This window comes from Pelodiscus sinensis, chromosome 13 (genome assembly GCF_052426305.1).
Source record: "Pelodiscus sinensis isolate ZL-2025 chromosome 13, ASM5242630v1, whole genome shotgun sequence".
NCBI lineage: Eukaryota > Metazoa > Chordata > Testudines > Trionychidae > Pelodiscus > Pelodiscus sinensis.
In genome coordinates, this window is record NC_143064.1 from 3,430,246 (window position 1) to 3,455,306 (window position 25,061).

General features: G+C 46.5%; 1 protein-coding gene across 4 annotated transcripts in view; it reads left to right on the plus strand.

Annotated features, from left to right (window-relative positions):
* The window catches only part of DOCK11 (dedicator of cytokinesis 11), a 130,488-nt gene extending 106,031 nt beyond the window's left edge, over window positions 1-24,457 (plus strand). For all 4 annotated transcript variants that reach the window (XM_075941156.2, XM_089781793.1, XM_089781794.1 and 1 more), the window contains 9 exons: window positions 3,674-3,780; window positions 3,920-4,042; window positions 8,572-8,685; window positions 10,137-10,283; window positions 11,175-11,385; window positions 13,533-13,723; window positions 15,206-15,306; window positions 16,816-16,954; window positions 23,981-24,457. In XM_075941156.2, coding sequence (XP_075797271.1) covers window positions 3,674-3,780; window positions 3,920-4,042; window positions 8,572-8,685; window positions 10,137-10,283; window positions 11,175-11,385; window positions 13,533-13,723; window positions 15,206-15,306; window positions 16,816-16,954; window positions 23,981-24,103 — 1,256 coding nt within the window. In that variant the 3' untranslated portion in view covers window positions 24,104-24,457. The remainder of the gene's footprint in view (window positions 1-3,673; window positions 3,781-3,919; window positions 4,043-8,571; window positions 8,686-10,136; window positions 10,284-11,174; window positions 11,386-13,532; window positions 13,724-15,205; window positions 15,307-16,815; window positions 16,955-23,980) is intronic.
* The last annotated feature ends 604 nt before the right edge of the window (window positions 24,458-25,061 follow it).

The window sequence follows — 25,061 nt, forward strand, 5'->3', positions numbered from 1 at the left end:
GTGTGCCCTGTATGCTCCAGGCAAGCAAAAATAGATGTTACAAAAAGATTCCTGTCTGGCTACAAGACTCTGTTCCTCTCTTTGAGATACAAAGGCAGGGCACCCTTGAGACCTTGCGTGTCCCTTACAGGTTGCAACTGACTACTGAAGTGCTTTTCGACATCAATCTTTTTATTGCAGTAGCAACTAGAGACCACCCCCCGCCCGAGATTGGAGTGCAGTTGTGCCAGGTGCTGGACATGCCCAGACAGTCTGGGCAGGGCTGGCCTTAGGGAAAATTGCACCCCCGGGAGAACTTGTACTGTGGTGCCTCTGATCCCTTCTGGCTCCTAAGGGCTCCTGGGCTTCCACGGCACATCCCCTCTGGGCCTCGCTGCCTCCTCCCATGTTTAATTTGCATTGAAAGAGATGCCAGAGTGAGCCCAGCACAAATTAAGCCATGACAGGGCAGCCTGATACCAGTGTGTGCTGCCCAGGGGCGCAGTGCTGAAGGCAATGCCACCGCTGGCAGCAGCGCAGAAGGAAGGATGGCCTGATATATGGCGTATTGTCACCCTTCCTTCTGCGTGGCTGCGGAGGCTTGTGGTGCCTGGTCCGTGCTTCATGGCATGCTTTGCACCGTCTTGCCAGAGCTCCTGGCAACCCCACAGCCTTCTGGCTACTTGGCTCACCAGTGGTGCCACTTCAGATTTTGCGGGGAGGAGAGGGAGGCAAAACTTTAGGTCTTTTTGTTTGTTTGTTTGCAGATAACTTAGATGCAAGCTCTAGATTTCACCGTACACAACAAATCCACAAACTTATTTCCATCAATAATAATTGAAATGTACAGATAGGGAAAGCAAGAAAAATGCTGCTTAAGAACTTGTCAGACTCTAAATTCAATGATCTAAACGTCTAAACGGGACTTGTTGCAAACGGACTAGTGAACGAAGAATGAAACCAGCAAATTGTGCCTGGCGTTAGGATCTTTCTTTATGTAATAGAGGCTGTGGGCTTTGCTGTTTTGGTGTAGTCATGTTGGTATCGGGATGAGAGCAATAAGGTGGGGGAGGGGGTATTTTTCATTGCTGCAAATATTGTTGGTGAAAGAGACCAGCTTTGGAATTGGACAGAGCTTGTCTGTGGCACTCAAATGGGCTGACCTTTCACCACCCAAAGTCGGCCCCAAACCAAAAGAGTTCTTACCTCACTGGCCCGCCTTGTCTGTGTTTTAACCGCTTTAAAGCTTGAACTCTGAGTCTCGACTTCTACTGTCATTCAAAAACGATCTGACCTCCCCTTCATAATATCCCATAACTGTGAGAATTAAATATTATAAACTTACAAAAAGCTTTTAAACCAAACAATTTATATTACACTTTAATGTTAGGAAAAATAAAAAGTGCCTTTTCCAAGCCTATGAATAAGCCAGAGCAGCAGGACTGCAGCACGAGGGGTGGGCAGGGGCAGAGCCTAGATCCCCACTAGCGTTCTCTCTCCATGTAAGGAAACTGTAAGTCAGGACAATTGCACATTCTCGGTTCCTCACACCCCCAGCAGGGCCCCCGTGACGTCCAGAGGATGAATGAGGTTTGCAGGAGATGGGAGTAAAGAACGGAGCATAGAAACATGCACAGCAGCTTGGACCAGGCCTCCTGCCCCGAGGAATTTCAGCCTCCTGTTAAGTTCAGCACGGAGCAGGAGCAGTGAGAACAAGCGAGCCTGAGGCCCAGCAGTAGGAATCAGGGACTGAATGAGCGGTCCCGGCAGGCAGGCAGGCAGACAGACAGACAGACACTACCCTTTCCCACTCCTGTTCAGATCCGTGCAGGTGCAGTTTGTTTACCTTGCCTGTCCTGGTCCCAGGCTGCCTCCAGCAAATGGGAGGGGAGCTTGGCAGGCAAGCCTTGGCAGAAAACTAGGGCATGTAATGGGACCTCGAGTATTTCCTACCCCACCCCTCCACATTGTCATCTCTCTGCAGGGGAGGGATGGGATGGGAAGGGAGCAGACAGGTTAGCTGTGCTCAGTGTGCGCTCCAGTGGCAGTGCCAGGAAAGGAGCTAGCTCTTTCCTGGACAAGTGGGGCTCTTAGGGGGCAGGGGAAGAGAAGGGATGTAGACCTGGATCTGCTACACTAACACATACACAGAGAGCAGGGCTGCTCCAAGCCCCCAGCCAGCCAGAACACACAGAAACACCCTGCCAGCAGGGGAGAGGGGAGGGAAATGGGGCATTTTCCCTGGGGCCTAGTGATTCAAAGGGTCTTGGGGCTCTGGCAGCGACAGTGCCCCAAGGCCTGTGCCCTTTAAAGTGCCACCGTGGCACAGGGCGCATCTCTTAGGGCTGCCTGGCTCCAGGCATTGCCCCCTCCACCCCCCGCTGCTGCCGCTGCTCCCAGCAGAGGTGTTATCTGAGTGAGTGCCTTCCAGCGCAGCTTGGCTGTGTGGTTTTGTTCTCTCCCCAGCCCCTGCTGGGCTGGCTGCAGCGCCTCTCCTCCGTAAGCCCAGCTGGCTGGCTGCAGCTAAGGGCACGTGGGACTGTTCAGATGTGCCCCAGTCAGCTCCTCGCCAGGGCTACAGCCCCGGTCGCCCTGGTCAAAGGCTGCCAGTGAGTCTGGGCCCAAAGGGCCCAACAGTTCAAAGGCTGGGAGGTGAAAGTAAGGCACAGAGAGTGGAAGTGACTCCCCCGAATCCCCTGCGTGGCCAGTGGCAGCACTGGAAAGAGAACCTGTGTCTCATGACATGCACACAAGTGCCCTATTTGCAGAACCACAATGCCTCTCACTCCGAGGCATGATGTGTCTTCACGATGCTTAAGTATACGCCCTGCTACCGGCTGGGGGCCGACTGGCTGAGTAGCAGTTTGGCAGAAAAGGACCTGGGGATTATAGTGGATGAGAAGCTGGCTATGAGCCAACAGGGCGCCCTTGTAGCCAAGAAGGCTAATGGCATATTGGGGGGCATTAGGAGGAGCATTGCCAGCAGATCCAAAGTTGTGATTATTCCCCTTTCTTCGGCTCTGGTGGGGCCACCTCTGGAGTATTGGGGCCACTTCTGGGCCCCCCACTACAGAAAGGATGTGGGCGCATTGGAGAGGGTCCAGAGGAGGGCAACCAAAATGATGAGGGGGCTGGAGCACATGGCCTATGAGGAGAGACTGAGAGATTTGGGCTTATTTAGTCTGCAGAAGAGAAGAGTGAGGGGGGATTTGAGAGCAGCCTGCAACGCCCTGAAGGGAGGTTCCAGAGAGGATGGAGAGAGGCTGTTCTCAGTGGTGGCAGAAGACAGAACGAGGAGCAATGGTCTCAAGTTACCATGGGGGAGATCTATGTTGGAGATTAGGAAAAATGATTTCCCCAGAAGGGTGGGGAAGCACTGGGATGGGTTCCCTAGGGAGGGGGTGGAATCTCCATCACTAGAGCATTTATGTCCTGGCTTGACAAAGCCCTGGCTGGGATGATTGAGTTGGGGTTGGGGTTGGTCCTGCCTTGGGCAGGGGTGACTCCTGAAGTCTCTGCCTGCCCTAGGATTGTATATGTCTAAGGCATTGTATATAACAGATAACATGAAAGCAATGGGAATCTGCATTACAGAGCTGTCGTACAGGTAACCATAGCATGGTATTCCATACTCCGCATTAGCCTGTTGAACGGTATTTTAAGTTGTTCGTATTTTTCTTCTTGCTGCCCATAGAATTGTTCCCTAGTGGATGCACAGCCTTCAGGAAAATCACGCCCAATACTGACGAAGAGGGAGCAATGAAAGAAGATGCCGGGATGATGGATGTTCACTATAGCGAGGTGGGATTCCCTCAGATTGATTAAGAAAAATGCGTTAAGATTGAGCCAGCCGCCCTGATGTGGCAGAATTGCCATTCTGATGGCTTTCGCGAGGCCTCCTCTCCCCCAGAGAACAGCCTCCCCTTTGTGCTTCATACAGGAGGTCCTGCTGGAGCTGCTGGAGCAATGTGTAGATGGCCTGTGGAAGGCGGAGCGCTACGAAGCCATTTCGGAGGTTTCCAAACTGATCATTCCGATCTATGAGAAGCGCCGGGAGTTTGAGGTAGCTATTTGGAGCTTGCCTTTGTCTTGGTGAGAAGTCCCCAGGCTGCCTGGGAAAGACGTTCTTGATTTGAGAGTGAACAGCAGGTGTGATGGGCTGTTTTATTTCTTCTGTAGACTAGCGACGTCAAATCTCGTTGAATTGGTTAAGTGGTTAACTGCAGAGCTAAGACTTTAACTGACTAAAGGGGGTGCCCCCTGCCCACTGGGGCTGGGCTTGAGCGGCCCCTGCTGCAGCTCCTGGCCCCCACATGGGGGTTGCTGGCTCCCAGCCTGTGCGGGATGGGAGTCAGCAGCACCACGTGTGAGGTCTAGCAGTGCTGAAGCAGCCCTCCATCTGCAGCTAGGCCACAGGCAGGGGGCTGCTCCCAGGTACCAGGTAACCGTTTAACCCGTTATTGTAGACTCTATATTACTGATGAATATTGAACAAAACAAATTAAAGCAAAACTCTAATAGTTCCCATGAGACACCCTCGACACATCAATAGGGGCCCAACTGAGCAAAGATTATAGCTACCATCCACATTACAGACTCCCATAGAACCCCCTGTTTCTGGACGCCCTTAGACTTGGGAACGTGTTGAGGGTTTTTTGAAGCAGATTGTGTCCCTTCCTTTGACACGAGGGGTAATTGGGGCTAAGTGGAACCTAGAGCTACCAGAGCATGAGCTGCCTCTAGGCAAACATTTCCTTCCATTCCCCAATGGATACGTGTCTCTCCCGAGCCTGGATCTTTCTTCCAAGAGGCAATGCAGCCCAATGTGTCCAAGCTTAGCTCAGCAGGACCCCTGTCAGGAAAAATTAGTTGTGCCCTACACAATCGCCTGCTGCAGACCATGGGCCCTAAATGATTAAAAGCAGATAACCAGAAATGACAACTACCGCTGCAGCACATACTGTCTTGCTTAATGCACAGTGGTTGCATGTCTTTATGATAAACCAGCTCGAAGTCCTGTACAGGCATGTTCCAAAATGTGTCATGTCTGGCTGATCCCCAGACTGACAACATGTGAGCTATGCTCCAGCACGCAGTCATGTTTGTTAATTTTCCTCAGAACAGGCACAATACACATAAGAATATAAGAACGGACGTACTGGGTCAGACCAAAGGTCCTTCTAGCCCAGTATCCTGTCTGCCGACAGTGGCCAGCACCAGGTGCCCCAGAGAGGGTGGACCAAAGACAATGATCAAGCGATTTGTCTCCTGCCATCCATCTCCAGCCTCTGACAAACAGAGGCCAAGGACACCATTTTATCCCCTGGCTAACAGCCTTTTATGGATCTAACCTCCATGAAATTATCTAGCTTCTCTTTAAACTCTATTATAGTCCTAGCCTTCACAGCCTCCTCTGGCAAGGAGTTCCACAGGTTGACTACATGTTGTGTGAAGAACTTTCTTTTATTAGTTTTAAACCTGCTACCCATTCATTTCATTTGGTGTCCTCTAGTTCTTCTATTTTGGGAACTAATAAATAACTTTTCTTTATCGGCCCTCTCCACACCACTCATGATTTTATATACCTCTATCATATCCCCCCTCAGTCGCCTCTTTTCTAAACTGAGAAGTCCCAGTTGCTTTAACCTCTCCTCATATGGGACCCGTTCCAAACCCCTAATCATTTTAGTTGCCCTTTTCTGAACCCTTTCCAAGGCCAAAATATCTTTTTTGAGGTGAGGAGACCACATCTGTACACACTATTCAAGATGTGGGCATACCATAGTTTTATACAGGGGCAGTAAGATATTCTGGGTCTTATTTTGTATCCCTTTCTTAATAATTCCTAGCATCCTATTTGCCTTTTTGACCGCTGCTGCACACTGTGTGGAAGTTTTCAGAGAACTATCCACGATAACTCCAAGATCTCTTTCCTGATTTGTCGTAGCCAAATTAGCCCCCATCATACTGTACGTATAGTTGCGGTTATTTTTCCCTATGTGCATTACTTTACACTTATCCACATTAAATTTCATTTGCCATTTTGTTGCCCAATCACTCAGTTTGGTGAGATCTTCTTGGAGTCCCTCACAGTCTGCTTCTGTCTTGACTATCCTAAACAGTTTTGTATCATCCGCAAACTTTACTACGTCACTGCTTACCCCTTTCTCCAGATCATTTATGAATAAGTTGAAAAGGATTGGTCCCAGGACTGACCCTTGGAGTACACCACTAGTTACCCCTCTCCAATCTGAAAATTTACCGTTTATTCCTACCCTTTGTTTCCTGTCTTTTAACCAGTTCTCAATCCAAGAAAGAACCTTCCCTCTTATCCCATGGCCGTGTAAATTACACAAGAGCCTTTGGTGAGGGACCTTGTCAAAGGCTTTCTGAAAATCCAAGTATACTATATCTACTGGATCCCCTTTGTCCGCATGTTTGTTAACCCCTTCAAAGAACTCTAACAGATTAGTAAGACAGGATTTCCCTTTACATAAACCATGTTGACTTTTGTCCAATATATTATGTTCTTCTACATGCTTCACGATTTTATTCTTTACTATTGTTTCGACTAATTTGCCCGGTACTGAAGTTAGACTTACCGGTCTGTAATTGCCAGGATCGCCTCTAGAGCCCTTTTTAAATATTGGTGTCACGTTGGCTACCTTCCAGTCATCAGGTACGGAAGCCGATTTAAAGGATAGGTTACAAACCACAGATAAGAGCTCAGCAATTTCCCATTTTAGTTCTTTTAGAACCCACATGCCTCTGGCTTTTACCAGAGATGGCTGGTGTTTTTCTGTACCCGAAGGGCCGCAGGCTGTCCTTGGAGGAGCCAGCTGGCCTTACTGAGAGCGTGCCTGCGTGGCTGCAGACTGAATTCGGTTCTATGTGTGAGTAACCTCACAGGGGACGTTCAGGGATAGCTTTCCATTCCAAGGACTTTAGGAAAGTTGGAGTGAAAGTGCATTGCAGTATGTCAAAAAAGTGTTTCTCGGGGGGACTTCAGAGCTTTGCTTCATAGGATTTGAAGTGGATCCATTTTCTGCTTTTCCTGAACGTTTCTACGATATTTTGTCACCACTTTCATACCAGAATTTGTACTGAATTCTTGTATAGGAATTGTTAGAACATAAGAACAGTCAGACCAAAGGTCCATCTAGCTCAGTGTCCTGTCTGCAAACAGTGGCCAATGCCAGATGCCCCAGAGGGAGTGAACAGAACAAGGAATCATCAAGTGATCCCTCTTCTGTCACCCATTTCCAGCCTCTGACAAACAGAGACTAGGGACACCATCCCTACCCATTCTGGCTAATAAGTATTGATTGATCTAATTTCCATGAATTGATCTAGTTCTGTTTTGAATGCTGTTAAAGTCCTGGTCTTCACAACATCCTCTGGCAAGGAGTTCCACAAGTTAACTGTGCTCTGTGTGAAGAAAAATTTTCCTTTGTTTGTTTTAAATCTGCTGTCAATTACTTTCATTTGGTGACCCCTAGTTTTTATATTATGGGAACAAGTAAGTAACTTTTCCTTACTCACTTTCTCTATACTTGTCATGATTTTATAGATCTTTAGCATATGCCTCCTTAGTCTCCTCTTTTCTAAGCTGAAAAGTCCATCTTTTTAATCCTTCTTCATATGGGGCCCATTCCAAACCCCTAATCATTTGTGTTGCCCTTTTCTGAATCTTTTCCAAAGGCAATATATCTTTTTTGAAATGAGGCAGCCACATCTGTACGCAATATTTAAGACGTGGGGGTGTGGCGTATGCGTGACCGTGCCCCCGGGTGCGCGAGTGGCCCCGCCCTCTGGTGCCCGGCAGGCGAACAGCCACGCCCCCTGGCGCCCGGCAGCTTCAAATGGTTGGGGACCACTGGTTTAAACTATCTTGAGCAGTTTAGTATCATCTGCAAATTTTGCCACCTCACTGTTTACCCCTTTCTCCAGATCATTTATAAATAGGTTGAACAGGACTGGTCCTAGTATGGATCCTTGGGGAACACCACTAGTTATATCTCTCCATTCTGAAAACTGACCATTTATTCCTACCCTGTGTTTCCTGTCTTTTAAGCAGTTCTCAGTCCATGAGAGTACCTTCCCTCTTATCCCATGGCAACTTACTTTACTTGGTTTTTGTTTCCTGGAATCCTGATCTTGGACAAATAAAAATGTTGGACAAAGATTTTGAATATTATTTCAATAAATATTCTGATTTAAAACATCACCAAAACTTTCAGGAAAAACAGAGTGTTTCAAATATGTCAAAAAGTTCAGTTTTTAGAAAAAGGTCAGTTTTCACCAGAAAAATTTGGAGCGGGAAGTATTTTAAGCAGCTCCTCTTTCACAAGATGTCCTGCAATGAATGGTCTGAGCTCTGAACCCAGCAAGGCATTTAGCAGTGTGCTAAAATTTACCAAGAGTAATCCCATGAACGGGACTATGCTTGTGCTTAATGTTAAGCATGTGCTTAAGTTGTGCATTTTCTAAGGTGCCTCTGTGCTTTGCTGCATTGGATCAGCCCTGAGACCCTTTTCATGTGATTTTACCTGAGTAATGTTGAGACACACCTGGCTTTTTTCTGCTTTCTAGAAACTTACTCAGCTGTACAGAACACTTCATGGAGCTTACACTAAAATACTGGAGGTGATGCACACGAGAAAAAGACTTCTAGGAACCTTTTTCCGAGTGGCCTTTTATGGACAAGTAAGTACATAGATCATCAGCCTGTCAACTAACCTGCCCCAATACTCTCTCTTTGCAAAGTCATCTCATCCAAGAAGCATTCTAGTTGCCTTCACTACTGGTTGCTTTGAGATGGTTCTGCATTTTGCGCTCTCGTGCTCTTTTATATAGTTAATTCTTCAGTACAGGGCATCTGTGCCTTGTTAGTGTGTTATTACAGAGCTTTATGACAGTGGCTGGGGTCCTCAAACACAGCTGGCTCATTTACACTACAAGTCCCATTGATTTTTTTTTTTAACTGAGATTTCACCTCTGAAGTGATTTAGAAATGTTGGAAAATCCCACCCTCTAAAAGTATTACTGCAATAAGATAAAGTTTTAAATCACTTTGGACTACTCAAGCAATACCGAACCAACAGCAACCAGGTATCTTTCCCTCTGCTGAAAATCATTGACTTTTCCAGGTATTAACACTGGTCTGTTCTGGGGCAAGGTCGGCTGAAAACCAGATGGCACAAAATGACCCAGTGTTGTTGCAGGTTTGACATACTCAGGCAGGGGCTGCCTGCAATGCATATAGTCTGATGTCTCTCCCATTGGACTTCTATAAAACAAAGGACAAAATCCCTTTTAATAAAATGGGCTTTAATTTTCTATACACTGGGATCATTCTAACTCAGGCATGTCCAAAGTCCGGCCCGGGGGCCAATTGCGGCCCGTGTTCCGGTTTAATACGGCCCCACAGGTAATTTGGCAATATCTATCTTTTATGGCCCCCAACGAATCCATATGTATTGAGATGAATACATTGTAAAATCTCAGTTAATGTCAGTTGGTCTAAATCAGTTATAAATATATTTGGACACAACATGTATACTTGGTGTTATGTTCCTGTTCATAATTTTTGAACTTAAAAGTTGACAGACAACCTTTATTACCAATAATATGTAATGTACTTTACAATGTTCCTGACATATAGTTCAGCTTCCTGGATTTTTTTTCATCTGGCCTTCAGATATGAAAGGCAGAGTGCTTTAACACCTGTTTAGATTTGTCATCCATGTGACGAAATGAAAAGTATGCCGTTTGCAATAAACTTTGCATAAAATAGTTAATTTGCATTTAATTTTAATGGTTCAAAGAATGTCAGGCAAAATGGTCGGCCCTCACGCATGTTCACTTCATCAAATCTGGCCCTCTTTGAAAAAAGTTTGGGCACCCCTGTTCTAACTGCACTTACAGCGATGACACTAAATGATGCTCAGCTTTATTCCCAGCACAGAGTCCAGATTTTCACTGTGAAAGTGTCACAGCTTTGTAGTGATCATGTCACAGGTGCTCTCTTACCAAATAGCCCTATCTTATCGGAGCAGGGTTTTAAAAAAACATTTTTAAATGAACTTTGTAAAATAAAATGTTTAATGACCCGAAATCTCTCCATTCACCACCTACATCTTTCTGATCAATGCTAGACTTTCTTTGAAGAGGAGGATGGCAAGGAATACATCTACAAGGAACCCAAGCTGACTGGCCTTTCAGAGATATCCCTGAGGCTTCTTAAACTTTATGGAGAAAAATTCGGAGCAGAGAATGTAAAAATGATCCAGGATTCCAATAAGGTGGAGTTAAACGGCCTGTGGTATCGCTGAGTCTGATGGCTCTGCTAAATGCTTTGAAGAGTGAGCGCTAGGCTGCAGAGCAGATAGAAGGAATGGTAGGACTGTCAGAAGCGAAGGAGATCGAAGCTACCTTGTCCTCCTCATTCCTATAGACCCCCCCACCCCATGCAAACATCACAGCTGGGGCCCTGTGAGGTTGGAGGGAGGCAGGTCTCAGATCAGACAGAGATGGATCTGGAGGGCTTCAGGGGACATGATCTACACCCTCTCCACACTGAGCCACACAGCCAGAGGCAGGGATCCGCACGGAAGGACTGATGCCCATATAGCCGGGGACAGAGTTGGCTGTGACTCCTCAGCACCTGCCCATCAGGGCTGAAATGCCCCTTGCCCCTTTTGCAAACTCTTCCCTTTTATTAGGACAGTGCCTTGGGATTCCCCGCATCCCTGGGCCTGCTTGTTCTGCTCAGATCGAGCGCCCCTCTGGCAGTAGAGTGTGATTCTCGCTGGGCGTAACCCCGAGAGTGTTCGGAACATGTGGACTTGCTTTGAAATTCTGTTACCATCATGGACTGTGACTGTGTCTTTATAGCACTGCGTGGCGGGGGTAAAGGTGCTGTGGGAGCAGCTCGTTGCATAAGCAACCTGATGCTATCTGGCAGAAGTCCAAAGAAATTCCTGTGGGTGATAATCAGCCAAGGCAGCAGGGCCATGTTATTTCAACCCTTGAAATAATGTGCAAATGGGACTACAGTGTTGTCTAGGCCTCGGGCTGGTCTTCTGCCTGGGGTAAATGAACCCCTGATGGATAAATACATGAACATCTAAACTAGTCAGTCATATAGTTTGTGCCTCTTTCCTGCTCTAGTATCTAACTCTCTCCTCACATAGGTAAATGTCAAAGATCTCGATCCCAAATATGCTCATATTCAAGTGACGTACGTGAAGCCTTACTTTGAAGACAAAGAGCTCTCTGAAAGAAAGACTGAGTTTGAAAGAAACCACAACATTGGCAAATTTGTGTTTGAAACTCCTTATACCTTATCTGGGAAAAAACATGGCTGTGTGGAAGAGCAGTGCAAAAAACGGACTGTTTTAACTAGTGAGTACAATCTTCTAAATAGTAGGGAATAGGAATCGGCAAATATTGTTTTAACATTCAAATCACAGCTGAGTAACCGCCAAAAATGGCAGGAATGTCCCCTATCTCTCACTCAGACCCATGCAGACGTGTTCATTTTGCTATGTTACATTTTATTTCCATGTTTAAAGTGTCTGCTAATTATAGCATTAAACCCTGGCTCTCTCGTTGCTCTAGGGGAATTCTGTGCTACTGTGGGGGCGCAGAATTCATGTCGCCCACAGATTTCTTTGCTTCCCCGCAGAAAAAATTACCTTCTGCTGGGGAAGCAAAGGGAAGCCGTTAGAATGGTCACATGCTCCTCCCCAGGAGCGTGGGCGCTTCCTTGCAAGCTCCCAGAGCAGCTGGCACAGAGAGGTAAATCACTGCAGGGGCAGAGGGCTGGGGACGCCACAGCCAGTGCTGTCAGACCCACCTGGGCCTGGGTCAGACTCACTCCGCACACCCACCTAACCCCCATAAGTCTATGTCCGGCCCATTGAGCCTCGACCCCACCAGATCCAGAATCCTCTTACCAAGCCCCCGGTACCCAGGCTCCCACTCTCCAAGCCCCCCACCCATGCACCCGGTTCTCTCCCATCTCACTGGGGCTGGGGACACCCTGGCTGGGTAGCTCCTTTTCTGTGCCAGGCTCAGCTGCTCGCCTCTGCTGGGCTGCGGGTGGGGGAGGAGTGCATTTCCCTTGCACAGAGCATCTGGGGACTGGAAGAGCTGCTCACCTGTCCTCCTAACGCTCCTATATCCAGAATACTTATACCCAGAACCCTCCCCCCACCGAGCCTCACTCCCCACACCTAGAACCTGTGTTCCCTGTAAGTTGGGTGCTTCTGCAGCCACTCACGAGAGATTCCTATGCCTAGCCCATTAGCAGAGGGCCCACAGCTAGGTTTTCATTTCTACTGCTGGTGCACAGCCGCACAAGCCTTGGTGCACATAACAAAATGTATTCCACACATGGATGGAAAAGATTAGTGGGAACATTACCTAGAATCCTAAGCCCCCGCCTGCCAAGTCCCTCCCCCTGCATGCAACCTCCTACCCCTCTAGTCAGAACATCCCCAGCATCCAGCCTCCCCACCACTGCACCCAGACTGCCCCCACACTCAACCCCCCGTCTCAGTGTACTTCCTGTGCACCCGAATGACCCCAGTTGAACCATCTGCAGATGGATCCCCCCCATCCCTCTGAGCTCCACACGCCCTGCACCTGGACCTAGGACCCTGTGCATTGCATCCAGACCCTCCTGCATTTGTACCCCCACTGAGCCACCCATACCCAGACTGCCCCACACAGAACCCTCTCACCCTACATCTGGCTCCCTATCCAAGCCTCTCCACCATGGGGCCTTGCTGGGCTGAGCCTGCCTGCCCCACACCTGGCGCAAAGGGGCAGGTCCCCAGGGTGTTTCTGGGACAGGCCGAGCCCTTGCCCTGTGTCAGACTCAGGTGCAGCCTCACTGCCGAGTCCTTGCCCTGGGAGTGGAGGGATCTGCAGGGTGGTCTCCATCTCCATGCAGCCACTGGCCTGTGCTCCCCACTGCCAGGCTGGAGCCTCCCCGTTTATTTTTTCACAAACAAAATGTGCAGAAGTTTAAAGTACTGTGCGCGGAATGTGTATTTTGCTGTGTGTGCAGAATTCCCTCGGGAGTCTCCAATACGAGGACGTGGGCCAGTCTCCATACTGTGTTAGATCTGATTTATTCAACCTCCGCCCTCCGGCCCCTCTTGCTTGTGACCGTGGCATGTCTAAACACCATGGACAGGCCTGCCGACTGGGGGCAGAGAAGGCCCAAAGGGAGCAATAGTTCCGGTCCCTGGCGATTCAAAGCTGCTACCATTGTAGCAGTGCCTGGCGCCCCGGGCCCTTTAAATTGCTGCCAGAGTGCCATGCCACACGCTCTGGGTGGCTCGGAGGGCTGGATGGGGGGCAGCAGTGCACTCCTCTCCTGACTCCTCTCGAAACTCGGTGGTAGAACAATCGCTCACTTCAGCACAGCCCGGAAAGCTCGCTGAGGTTCCCAGGGCAGGGACCTGTTCCAGGAGCCCTTGGGAGAGGGGTCTATGGAGAAGACCTTTCAGACCGTCCATTCTCTTTGATATGTTTAACAGCTTCAAACTTGTTTCCCTACGTGAAGAAGAGAATTCCGGTAAATTACGAACAGCAAGTTAATCTCAAGCCAATCGATGTGGCTACTGACGAGATCAAAGACAAGACAGCAGAGCTGCAGAAGCTCTGCTCTTCCAATGAGGTGGACATGATCCAGCTACAGCTCAAGCTGCAGGGCTGCGTTTCTGTACAGGTAAGGCCCGTCAGGAGCATAGCCGGGGTTTGTGCACCTCTTGAAACATTACTGCTGAGCAGCGTATTTACTTTCCAGAAATCATTAACTAGCTCCCTGGAGCGCGGCAGGCCAGCCCCTGCCAGCAACCCTGAGTGCTTTCCAGGTAAGCCAATGGGACTACTCAGGGGAGGACACACCATGCTCAGGTGCTGGTTACATTTAACGGCTTTGATCTGGAAGTGGCAGACAGAAACAGCTTCACGAATCCTAACTTGTCCCCAGTCTCGGACACAGCCTTTGAGTCTTGAGTGGGAAAGAGGTCACGCACCAACATGGAAATGAAGGAATGTTTGTTTCCTCATTTATCTTTTTGTATGTAAAGATCATAAATTGAAAAAGGAAAGGCTAGCACAACCCTTAAAGCAAACTGTTGTAGCTGCTTCACTCACAGAATGCAAAATATGAATGTACAGTGATGGCTGTAATGGCAAACTCTGCATACATTTTTATAATACGATAGTTTTATTGGTGCTTTTCTCCTCTGAAAGTGATTTTTAATAAAGGAAGCAGCAATCAGAATTATGTCCAGAGTGTGTAATCTAATGAGACTGTCAATGTGAAATAACAGCAAAATAATGGAATGAGATGACGCAGACAACGAATATTGATTCTAATATTAATGCAGCGTGAGCTCACTCATTTTTAGCTTACAGAGTGTATGTTTCTCCCTGTCTATATGATAAAATACATGATATTGGCCCAAATAGCCATATGAAATGCAAAACAGCTAGGGCCTCTTTCATGCACATGATATGGGACTTCAGGATGATAATAATGAAAAACTTTGAAAAACTTCCTGTAACAAATAAAACAAGTATTAGCAAGAGGTTGAAGAGACCTGAAACGTGTATATTGGGAGCTGGCAGGAGCGGCCCAAGGCGGGCTGCTGCAGCTGGTGCCCCAGGTGGAACATTCGATTGGGGCCCCCACCTGCATGGCCGTCAATGGAATGACATCATCGGGTGCCCCGGGCACCCCGTAACATCATCATCAGGCGCCCTGTTGAAGGCAGCACCCTAGGTGACAGCCGAGTTGGCCTATAGTCACAGATTCAAACCAGAAATATATATAATATAATGTCTTTAAACAATTTCGTGGGAAGGGAAGGAAATGTTAATCACAACATTCAGTTGTTTATTCTGCAATAAGATATATTTGTCAAGACTATCATCATAATGTCTTATTGTAAATGACTTTGAATATCAGGAAATAAATTTTTTCCACACACCCCCCCCCCCCCAAAAAATTTAAAGCCTAACATTTTTAACTACAGGTGTCTTCTGTTATATAATCAGTAGTGTAGCATTGCTACCCCGTACAGAAATACACATCCTGTGGCATGAAGTAATATCATAATATTACCAGGAAAGCAAACTCATTACCCTCTGAAATTAGCCAAAAAGCTGTAGCATGCATGAGTTTTTATATTTTGGGTTTTAGGTAAATGCTGGTCCGCTGGCCTATGCGAGAGCTTTCCTGAATGACAGTCAGTCCAACAAATATTCCTCCAAGAAGGTGAATGAGCTAAAAGAAATGTTCAGGTGGGTTCCTAGTGGATTGAATTGGCCTGCTGGCCACAATGGAACATATGATTTGTCTTGCCGTTTTCATGATCCAAGTTAAGATTGGAAACACAAATTCCAGGGTTTGGCAGAGACCATCTCATTTGGAAGGAGAGCAGTTTCCCCTTTCCTGGCCCAAAAGGATTCTCCTCATGACGACGTTATACTGAGAGCATCTTGCCACCTCCTAACCCTGAGACCACACCCATTACCGTGTGACCTCTTTGGTTTTTATGCTCCCCCATCATAGGTCTGTCTGTCTCCATCCCTTTGTTTCTAGTATTACATGATAAGCTCTTTGGGGCAGGGACTCTCTCTTCCTTCTGGGTTTATACAGCACCTAGCAGAATTTTTGGACCAGGGCTCCTTGGTGCTACAATAATACAAACACTAATAAGTACACCAACAGTTGCTGCATGCCAATGCTGGTTCTGTTTTTAAAGCTAGAGCGTTCCTGAGCAGTCAGGTGCTCAGTCTCAACACTTATCTGACACTGGGTAAGGCCAGCTGAGAACCAAAGCCTTGGTGTGTTTGTGCATTTTTTAAAAAATTGGGCTTCATTTCCCAAACTTTCAAGAGAGATTTCTCTAGGGGGACTGCCCAACTAGAAAGAACTTTAAAATATTTAAATAAATCCATGGACTTCCACGTGGGTCCATCACTCTTGCTTCCATGGCTAATTTTCCAAAGTGTTTGAATTTGAACTAGAATTTGACTTGGACCTGCCTCACTCTGCAGTCTTAGAATTGTGCCCAATTCTTTGCCTCCCAAGAGGTAACTAAAGCCACTAAACAGCTAACTTCCCATCCTCCTTCTGGTAAGGGCCAGTGTAGTTTTCTCCCACTTTTGTGTCTCCCTCCTCCTTTCTTCCAGTCTGCCTTTAGTAGCCAGAATTCCTCCTTGAGCAACAAGACAGGCTCAAACTGCTCACCTGCCGCTGCTGTCCCCTTCCTTGGGTGCAGCTGCCTGCCACTCCGCACAGCTGGCCGGCAATGGGGAAGGGGGCAGGCTGTCGACACTTCTTTCCTATCCCCTTTGGGGCACTGGGCATGCCAGGGAAGGAGTGCGGGATCAGCCCCTTCAGCTCTGCCGGGCACTTACGCTGGCCATGAAAGAAAAAGGGAAGATATCTCATACTCCCAGCCCTGCTGCACGGTCTGGAGGTCCCAGCAGACTCTCTCCCTTTCACAATAACAGCCCTTGAAAGTCAGACGCACATGGTTATAATTTCACCACCACCTCAGACAGAGGGAGAAGTGGGTCTGCGAAAGAGAGAACTTAATCCCAGAGTGATAGTAAGAGCCAAGAACAGAACAGAAACATTCTGTTCAGTGCCTCCAAAGAATCACCAGTGGGTTGGGTTCTTGGATTAGCTGGTGCCTTTTGTTTGCCCATGGAGCAAATTGTAAACATATATAGCTGTGTTTTTTTTGGCCCAAATCTGAATGGGAAATAATAATGCTCAGTGTCTATTTCTTTTATCTCCAGAAAGTTTATTCAGGCCTGTGGACTTGCTCTGGAGCTCAACGAGCAGCTCATTAAAGAGGACCAAATAGAGTACCATGAAGGGCTAAAATCAAACTTCAGAGACATGGTGAAAGAGCTTTCTGACATCCTCCACGAACAGGCATGTATTAAAGAGACTCCAAAAACTATGCTGCACTATTATCTATAGCTTTGGAGCACAAGGTAGTGAAATCACATTCTGTAGGCAACTTAGCGATAGAAAGGTAAGTCATCAGATTTGAATGATAGCTTCAGTGGAGAGACTCGCTTCCGTCTTTCCACCCAACAGCCAGCTCCAGGTTCTCTGGTTGGTGGAAATTGTGATAATACCCAACTCGACCCATTTCTGAAGACACTGTATCATCTATGCAAGACCTTTTTTCCACGAATGCAGTGGTGCCAAACACAGGAAACATAAAACAACTATATAGATATAGATTCAAGAAAATGTTGAAAAAACAATGTCTTTTTTTTAATTCTACTTTAACACAAGGATGCATTGCTTACATAAAAAAGGACATTGATCTTGGGCAATCATAAGGAAGTTATCCTTGATGTGTAGGACTGAAAATCTTTATTCATCCAAGTCAGCTCCATCTAGGGCATCAATGCTAGGCCTATTGTTATCCTGATCCTCGTCCACATCACACTTGGACTCCTTTGTACAGGGAAGGCAACTGGCCAAACATTTGCATGTTGGTGAGCACCTGGTCTTTGCACATGAGCATTTGATTAGCTGAAGGATTGATTCAGGAGCGGCTGGTATCTCATACTTGCCTAGTGTGATCAGTCCATCTTCTGACACCTCTTCATGCTTGAAAGGAGATGATAGTTTTGGGTATGTTCAGGCATCCTGGAGCGATTCCATTGGTTGATCATTTGCCCTCTAGACAGCACCCCTTGGTGTCACAATTGCATAGAGCACTAGAACATCTGAGTCTTGCTGCAAAAATCTGGAGTTCCCTTGCACTTCTCTTTGTGGCACTGATGGCATGCAAGATAATTTTAGTATCAGTCTCTTCATAAGAGCTATGAAGAAAAGTCACTGAGCAGTGCAAGGCAACAGCTTCATAATGCCATATCTCTCATGTTGAAACTGTGCATAACAAATGCCGTTTGGCTCACCACAGAAGAAGCAGGTGTTCTTCTCTAAATATATGCCATGGGACTTAGTATAAAGCAAATCTCGCCCACAACTGGCATTTGTCTCATCAGTTTTGCTGTCGCTCAGCGTACCTTCTCTCCAACCTTGCCACGTTCAGTTTATGTGCATTTCTTATAGCCTATATGATGCCACAAGAGTTATGTTTAACTGGGTCCTCAGTGGGGGGGAATCCTCCAAAGATGCGACACTGATCGGTACTCTGTCCCCCTATTGATGTCTAAAAATGATCTAGACTAAAGTAAACACAGTAATTTGTGTACGTAATGCACGTTCTATACGTTGCTGTACAACTATCTGTTTGTGGATAGATTCTGACTTTTCAATCGGTGCCTCATTGCAACTCTTCTGGCACAATAAACCAAGCTGATAATCAATATCACTGAGCTGCTGCTTTTTTGCCAATGACGTCAAATCAGCTTGAGGACCTCCTTTCATTTACATTGACCTGGAATGTTAAAAAGTGATTCAGGTGTCATGTTCTGAGCATTAGCTATTAACACATCCTGTCAATTGGGGGCCACTGTGAGACGGTAGGAGGGCTGCATGTTTCCTATGCTTGCAGTGAAGTAGAGTTACAAAAACATTACTTTTTTTTTTTTTAAAGCATTTGGTACCATTGTGTTAATGGCAGAAAGGGCCTTTTAATTAGATCCATTTCTGATGACATTGTATTACCAAAATTCACACCAGCCAGAGGACATCGAGTTGGATTTGGGGGGAGCAAGTCCCCCCTGCCATGCTGTAGAGGGTGACACCTTTGAAATTATGAATCTGTAGATTTTTACAATTCAAATTACACCTCCCTATCATTAATTTGTCCACATAATTGCACATGTTCCCAGTCTGCCCCCCAACATGCATGTGGCAAGGACTTCACTGGATTGTTTTTCTTTGTGATTGAAAACAGGCTCAAATTTTCCTTTCATTATTTAACTGCATTATAAAAACCCATGTGCCTGAGTATGGAAATGTGGACGATCCAGTAGGTAGAGCTCTACCCTGTGAGTTTGTACTGAGCATGTGCCTTATTGTGGAGTTGTAGCAGACTGCTTCTGGGTACTACAGGCAGTCCCCGGGTTACGTACAAGATAGGGACTGTAGGTTGGTTCTTAAGTTGAATCTGTATGTAAGTCGGAACTGGCCTCCAGATTCAGCCGCTGTTGAAACTGATCAGTTTCAACAGCGGCTGAATCTGGACGCCAGTTCTGACTTACATACAGATTCAACTTAAGAATCCCAGGCATCCCCAAGTCAGCTGCTGCTGAAACTGATCAGCAGCTGATTCCAGGAAGCCTGGGGCAGGGGCTTCCTGTAGTCAGCCACTGGTCAGTTTCAGCACCGGCTGACTTGGGGACGCCTGGGGCAGAGCAGCTGGGGTGCTGCTGGGTTGGTCCAGTAGCGCCGCCGCTCCTCGGCGCTACTGGACCAACCCAGCAGCACCCAAGCTACTCTGCCCCAGGCGTCCTGATTCAGCCGCTGCTGAAACTGACCAGCAGTGGCTGAATTAGGACGCCTGGGGCAGAGCAGCTGGGGTGCTGCCCGGTTGGTCCATTAGCGCCCAGAGCGGCGCTACGGGACCAGTGCCCCAGCTGCTGTACCACAGGTGTCCGGAGCAAAGCCGCGGAGCACGGGGGCAGCGGGACAGCCCAGACGCGCCGTGGCTGTCCTGCTGCCCTTGGGCTCCGTGGCTTTGCCCTGCTTTGCCCCCCCCCCCCCCGTCCCCCTGGTCTGCAGACCAGGGGGACGGGGGGCAAAGCAGAGCCAAGCCGCGGAGCGCATGGGCAGCGGACAGCCCTGTCCGCTGCCCGCGTGTTCCGCCGCTTTGCTTCCTCTCCCTGGTCTGCTGGAGACCAGGGAGAGGAAGGGCCCCGTTCGTAACTGCGGATCTGACGTAAGTCGGATCCACGTAACTTGGGGACTGCCTGTATCTTCACAGATGCAAACAGCTAGGGTACTGACCATGTATAGTCATGAGAAACTTTGGTAGTTTTGGCAAGAGTAAAGTAATAAGCCTTGGTTTGCTGATAACTTCATTAGTTACATCTTGCCTATATACATTCCTTTCCTATCTTTCTAATTAATGTTCCCTGCTTCTTGGCCCAAACAGCTATGTTATGGTCTGCACTGTTAAACTGCATGTATAAAAACCCAGAAGGGAAAGAAATGGTTGTGATACCAGTAGATCCACATGCACCGTAAACACACTTGGGGACTCTTTTGGTTGAAAGATGTTGTATTGATGTACAGTTAATAAAAGCATAGTGTTAACAGTGCAGAAAAATAACATGTACCCACCCATCCGTTAGCATGTGCAGCGGGTTCACTCACTTTCCTCAGGGTGGCTTGTGGGGAAGTAACCAGCTGCTCTGACGCCAACGTGCCCCCTTTGGGTGAGGTGTTCTCTTCAGGGCACTAAACTAAGTAGTGTTTGTAATTTCTGATTAAACAAGATGTTCTTGGAATTTCCTAGTTATGTTTACACAAAGCAATTGCATCTCTGTCAATTTAGAATACTATATATAGTTCGACCTGAACCTGTGAAATCAAAATTATTTTATCTTAAAATAACTGAGGGTATGTCTACACTACCCCCCCTAGTTCGAACTAGGGGGGGTAATGTAGTCATACGGAGTTGCAAATGAAGCCCGGGATTTGAATTTCCCGGGCTTCATTTGCATAAAGCCGGCCGGCGCCGTTTTTAAATGCCGGCTAGGTTGGACCCTGTGCCGCGCGGCTACATGCGGCACAGACTAGCTAGTTTGGATTAGGCTTCCTAATCCGAACTAGCTGTACACCTCATTCCACGAGGAAGCCTAATCCGAACTAGCTAGTCCGTGCCGCATGTAGCCGCGCGGCACGGGGTCCGACCTAGCCGGCATTTAAAAACGGCGCTGGCCGGCTTTATGCAAATGAAGCCCGGGAAATTCAAATCCCGGGCTTCATTTGCAACTCGGTATGACTACATTACCCCCCCTAGTTCGAACAAGGGAGGTAGTGTAGACATACCCTGAGGCTCTGCACACAATACATAATGATTTTTGTTAAACAGTTCCACTCACTTGTATTATAACCCTACCATTTTACTGTCACTGTCAGTTCTCTTGTAAAATATTTCATTCAGTTCAGTGGTAGCACAAACAGTTGTGTAAACTGTTAGGGGAAGGCAGGTAATGGACAAAGGATAACTTGTATCCATTTGGCATTTGCAAACGAAGTGCAATTTACACCAGTATGGTGTCTTGGGAAGCCAAATAGAACTTGGATATAAGTGACTGTAACTTTGGTTCAGGTAAAGGAGACCTTCCCTCTCTTGTGCTAGGACCAAATTTGGCCCTGGCAGTGTTGGGGATGAGGAAAGCATGTGGGGAGGGAGAAAGCTGGTGTCTGCTTTATCTTACACCTTCTTGTAGTTGCTTTTTCTGCTACCTGCCCCCTGCTGCATTTTTTCTACCTATTACCAGCTTAACCCTATTTACTTTACTTCTGCACTTTGCCCAGAAATGTCCATAGGAGTTACACCTGCTTACTTCCGTCGTTTTGCAAGTAAACCTGACCTAGCCATTTAATTTACCTGCAGCTGCCAGAATCTGAGGGTTTTTACATTTTGCAGTATTCAAATTGAAACCAAATTAGCCAGTACCGCACCTTAGCTCTTAGAACAGAGGTGCATGGTTTATATACTCCCTATTATCTGTACACATTTAAAAATCTACCATCTTGTTGACTGATGAATGGGGTAACAATGCATTATCTGCTGTTTTCAGGTTACATGCTAACTAAGAATATTACACTTTTCAGTAATGAAGTTTCCACATTTTGCATTGTATAGAATGAATGGCTCAAGGTGTCACATACAGAGTTGATCTTCACGTATTACTTATTACATGTAGATAATAGTTGACTTTGAACCTTTTATCTATTTAAATGTCTTTACCAGTTTTACCGTAATGAAGCTCTTCTGAAAACTTCCTCAGTTAAACACAGAGGAAGAAATTGGGTTGGTTCAGAGGCCCAATTTAATTTTTTTTTTTAAATGGTTGCTCTAGATTTTTAAAAAATCAACCTACAGACAAATATTGCATCCTATTTTGATGTAGGAGGGAGAAGGGCAGCCCATTAGGTGTCCCCTGAGGCCTGCTTTCAGATCACTTGAGAGAGGAAAGGAACACTCCAAGAGGGTAAGCTAGAAGAGAAAGGCAGAAGTAGACGGAGACCTGCAATTGGAAGGACACAGGAATCCAATGAGAGAAGCAGAATGCTAGATGTCCCCAGAAGGCCAGATTCTGAGCCTGGCTCCATCAGTGTGTAACCCCAGAGTAATTCCTTTGGTTTGCCAGTGCTCCTTAGCATGTACACCGAGGCTATAGGGTATACATTATAGGGTTTTTCCGGGATACTGGTATCCTGGAAAAACTCTGCAGAGTCCAGGGAACATGTCTGCTCTTTCGCAAGCCCTGTCTTCCTCCTCCCACTGGGAAGAAGGGCTCTTCTGAAAGAGGAGGCTTTTCCGAAATTTGGCCCAGTGTAGACGGGCCACATTTCAGAAAAGCTTCTGGTGAAAAAACTATTGGAAAAAGTTATGCAAATTGCAGAGCGCAATCTGTGTACCTTTTTCCGATAGATCCCTATAGTGTAGACATAGCTGGAGCCTGCAGTTCCCTCCCGCAGGAAGAACTCTGAGAAATGAAGGTATAGCAGATATCTAGGCTGGCATAGTATCCACCACGCCCTGACCTTTTTTTGGCAATAAATGCAAGACTGTTGACACAAATTTTTATGAATTGGTGTTGTCAAATTGCTTTTCAGAAGGGAAAATAAGTTTTGGGGTTTTTTTTTATTGAAACAGACTTTCCTTCAGAATCTCCTTTTAATTATATGCTATTTAAAAACACCCTGCTCACAGTCTAAACACAACATTTCACATAGAGTAGTATATCTCCACAGACCCTCTCTGAGAGAGCTGCTAACTGGCCACTCCAGACTGGCTACTTACCGGCTCCTCAGCTACAGAGCCTCGTGGCTCCCATTGGCTGTGGTTCACCATTTGCGGCTAAGTGGAGTCACAGGCAGCAGCAGCCCAGTTCCTGCGGCTCCCCTTGGCTGCAAATGGCAAACCGCAGCCAATGGGACCCGGAAGGCTAACTGGCAGCAGCCAGTTAGCAGCTTTTTCAGAGTGGATCCGCGGATCACTTGCAGAAACACGGATGGAGTGTCACACACATCATTCAGCTCGAAGCAAATCTTTACTTTTGAATTTTCCAAAAATGTTCATTTTCAATCTGACCCAGACCTTTTTTCACGTTTTTTTCCCCTAAATTGCCAGTATAGGGGAAAAAAATCCATTGTTCACCTAGCTCCACAACCATGTTCTCCAAGGGTATCTACACCAGTTTCATCATTTCTACACCTGCAATTATGCTGTGTACACCACCCTGACTGACACCCATTGTCAGCAATGGGTCAGTTTGCATGTGTAGAGAAGGCTCAGAACTCCTCCCACCTATTTAAATGGAGACTGAGCACCTAGAATTTTTCTATCATAAGGTTGTACAAGAAGGTATGTCGGCCCCTATTTGTATTTACTTCTCATCCTGACAATTACGTCACAAAATTTAGGGTTGTTTTCTAAAGTAGAGAAGTCTGCAAAGCTATAAAGCTATATCTACAGAAATCAGACTGAGAAATATCAGTTCTGAGCTATGGCTAAATATAGGAATATAGCAGTAAGGAATTCTTAGTCTTGTTTTTAAGCTGCATGGTTTCTTCTCCTGAAATCTGCCTAATAACATATCTGTATTCGTGTTCTAGTTACTGAATAACCATTTTTTCTCATTTCGTTGTTATGCTGCCTTTGCAACCCAGCTATGAAGACAAGATTGGGTAATACTATGCCACTTTTGCTTTGTGTACTTTTAAAATAATGATGATATGAGTGACTAATGAGTTGAAATTTGACTTAATTACTACGTTGTTTTTGTTTAGATGTATCAAGAAGATACTATGCGTTCTCCTTGGATGCATGACTCCTTACATGTTTTTTGCGCAATCAGCGGAACATCTAGTGATGGAGGTTATGGCTCGCTTAGATCCACTGCCGAAATATAAGGAGGTGTACAGTAAAAGTAACACTTTACAGATATTTCTCAGGAATACTCGGAGCTGTGCAAAGGATGTTAAAATTCAAATGAATTACTAGTATACATTCAGTATTTTTTTTCAAAAATTAACATTCTTTCAAACAGGGTTCTTACTTATTTTGCTGAGCAACACTGAAAGTGCCCAGACAATTGCACCACTGTGCTTGTTTTGTACTTTTTTAGTTAAATATATACAGTACACTGAAAGGCATTTATCAAAGTATGTATTGAATTGCTTAATTATGAGCGGCTGTTGTAATGGTACTCTGTAAAGTTGTTACATGGAACATAATAAAGTGTAAAACTGCTTTGTAAGTAGAAAGTGGAGTACAGTGTATAACAAATACCCCTGTGCAATATTTGCTGCTATATTCCCAGTCTCTTGTGGGCATGGGATATGCAGGTCGATGAGATAGCAAACCTGCCCTCAATACTTATAAGCAGCAGCAGTGCTAACTGTTTTGCCAGCCATGGTGGAAAATGTTTTCACTGCCTCCCCCATCCCAGAAGTCAAGCCTAAACTATATTTTTGAAAGGCTACACGGTGCAGTAGCATAGACCCCTGGGAGCTCTCACCCAGGGCAAGAGCCTGCTTGCCCATCCCTGGAACTCTCTCTGCTCATGAGAGATCCTGCCCTGCTAGTAAGCTGTATTTGCTGCCTGTGCACCAAGAGGCATTGCTATGCAGTAGCTAGACTTGCCTAATTGGAATCCTGCATATATTACAAAGACCTAATGCAGACACATACAATCCATAAATAGATACTCTATCTGGTGAACCAAAAAGAATCCTGGTTGAGCCTCTGGCAGACTCCTCAGTTGGCTTTTTGCTTCTCTTACACTGTCTGATAGAGGAACCGTCATTATCACTAAACAAGATATCTGAGAACATAATCCTTTGCCATCTCACTCTTCCTCTTTATCGT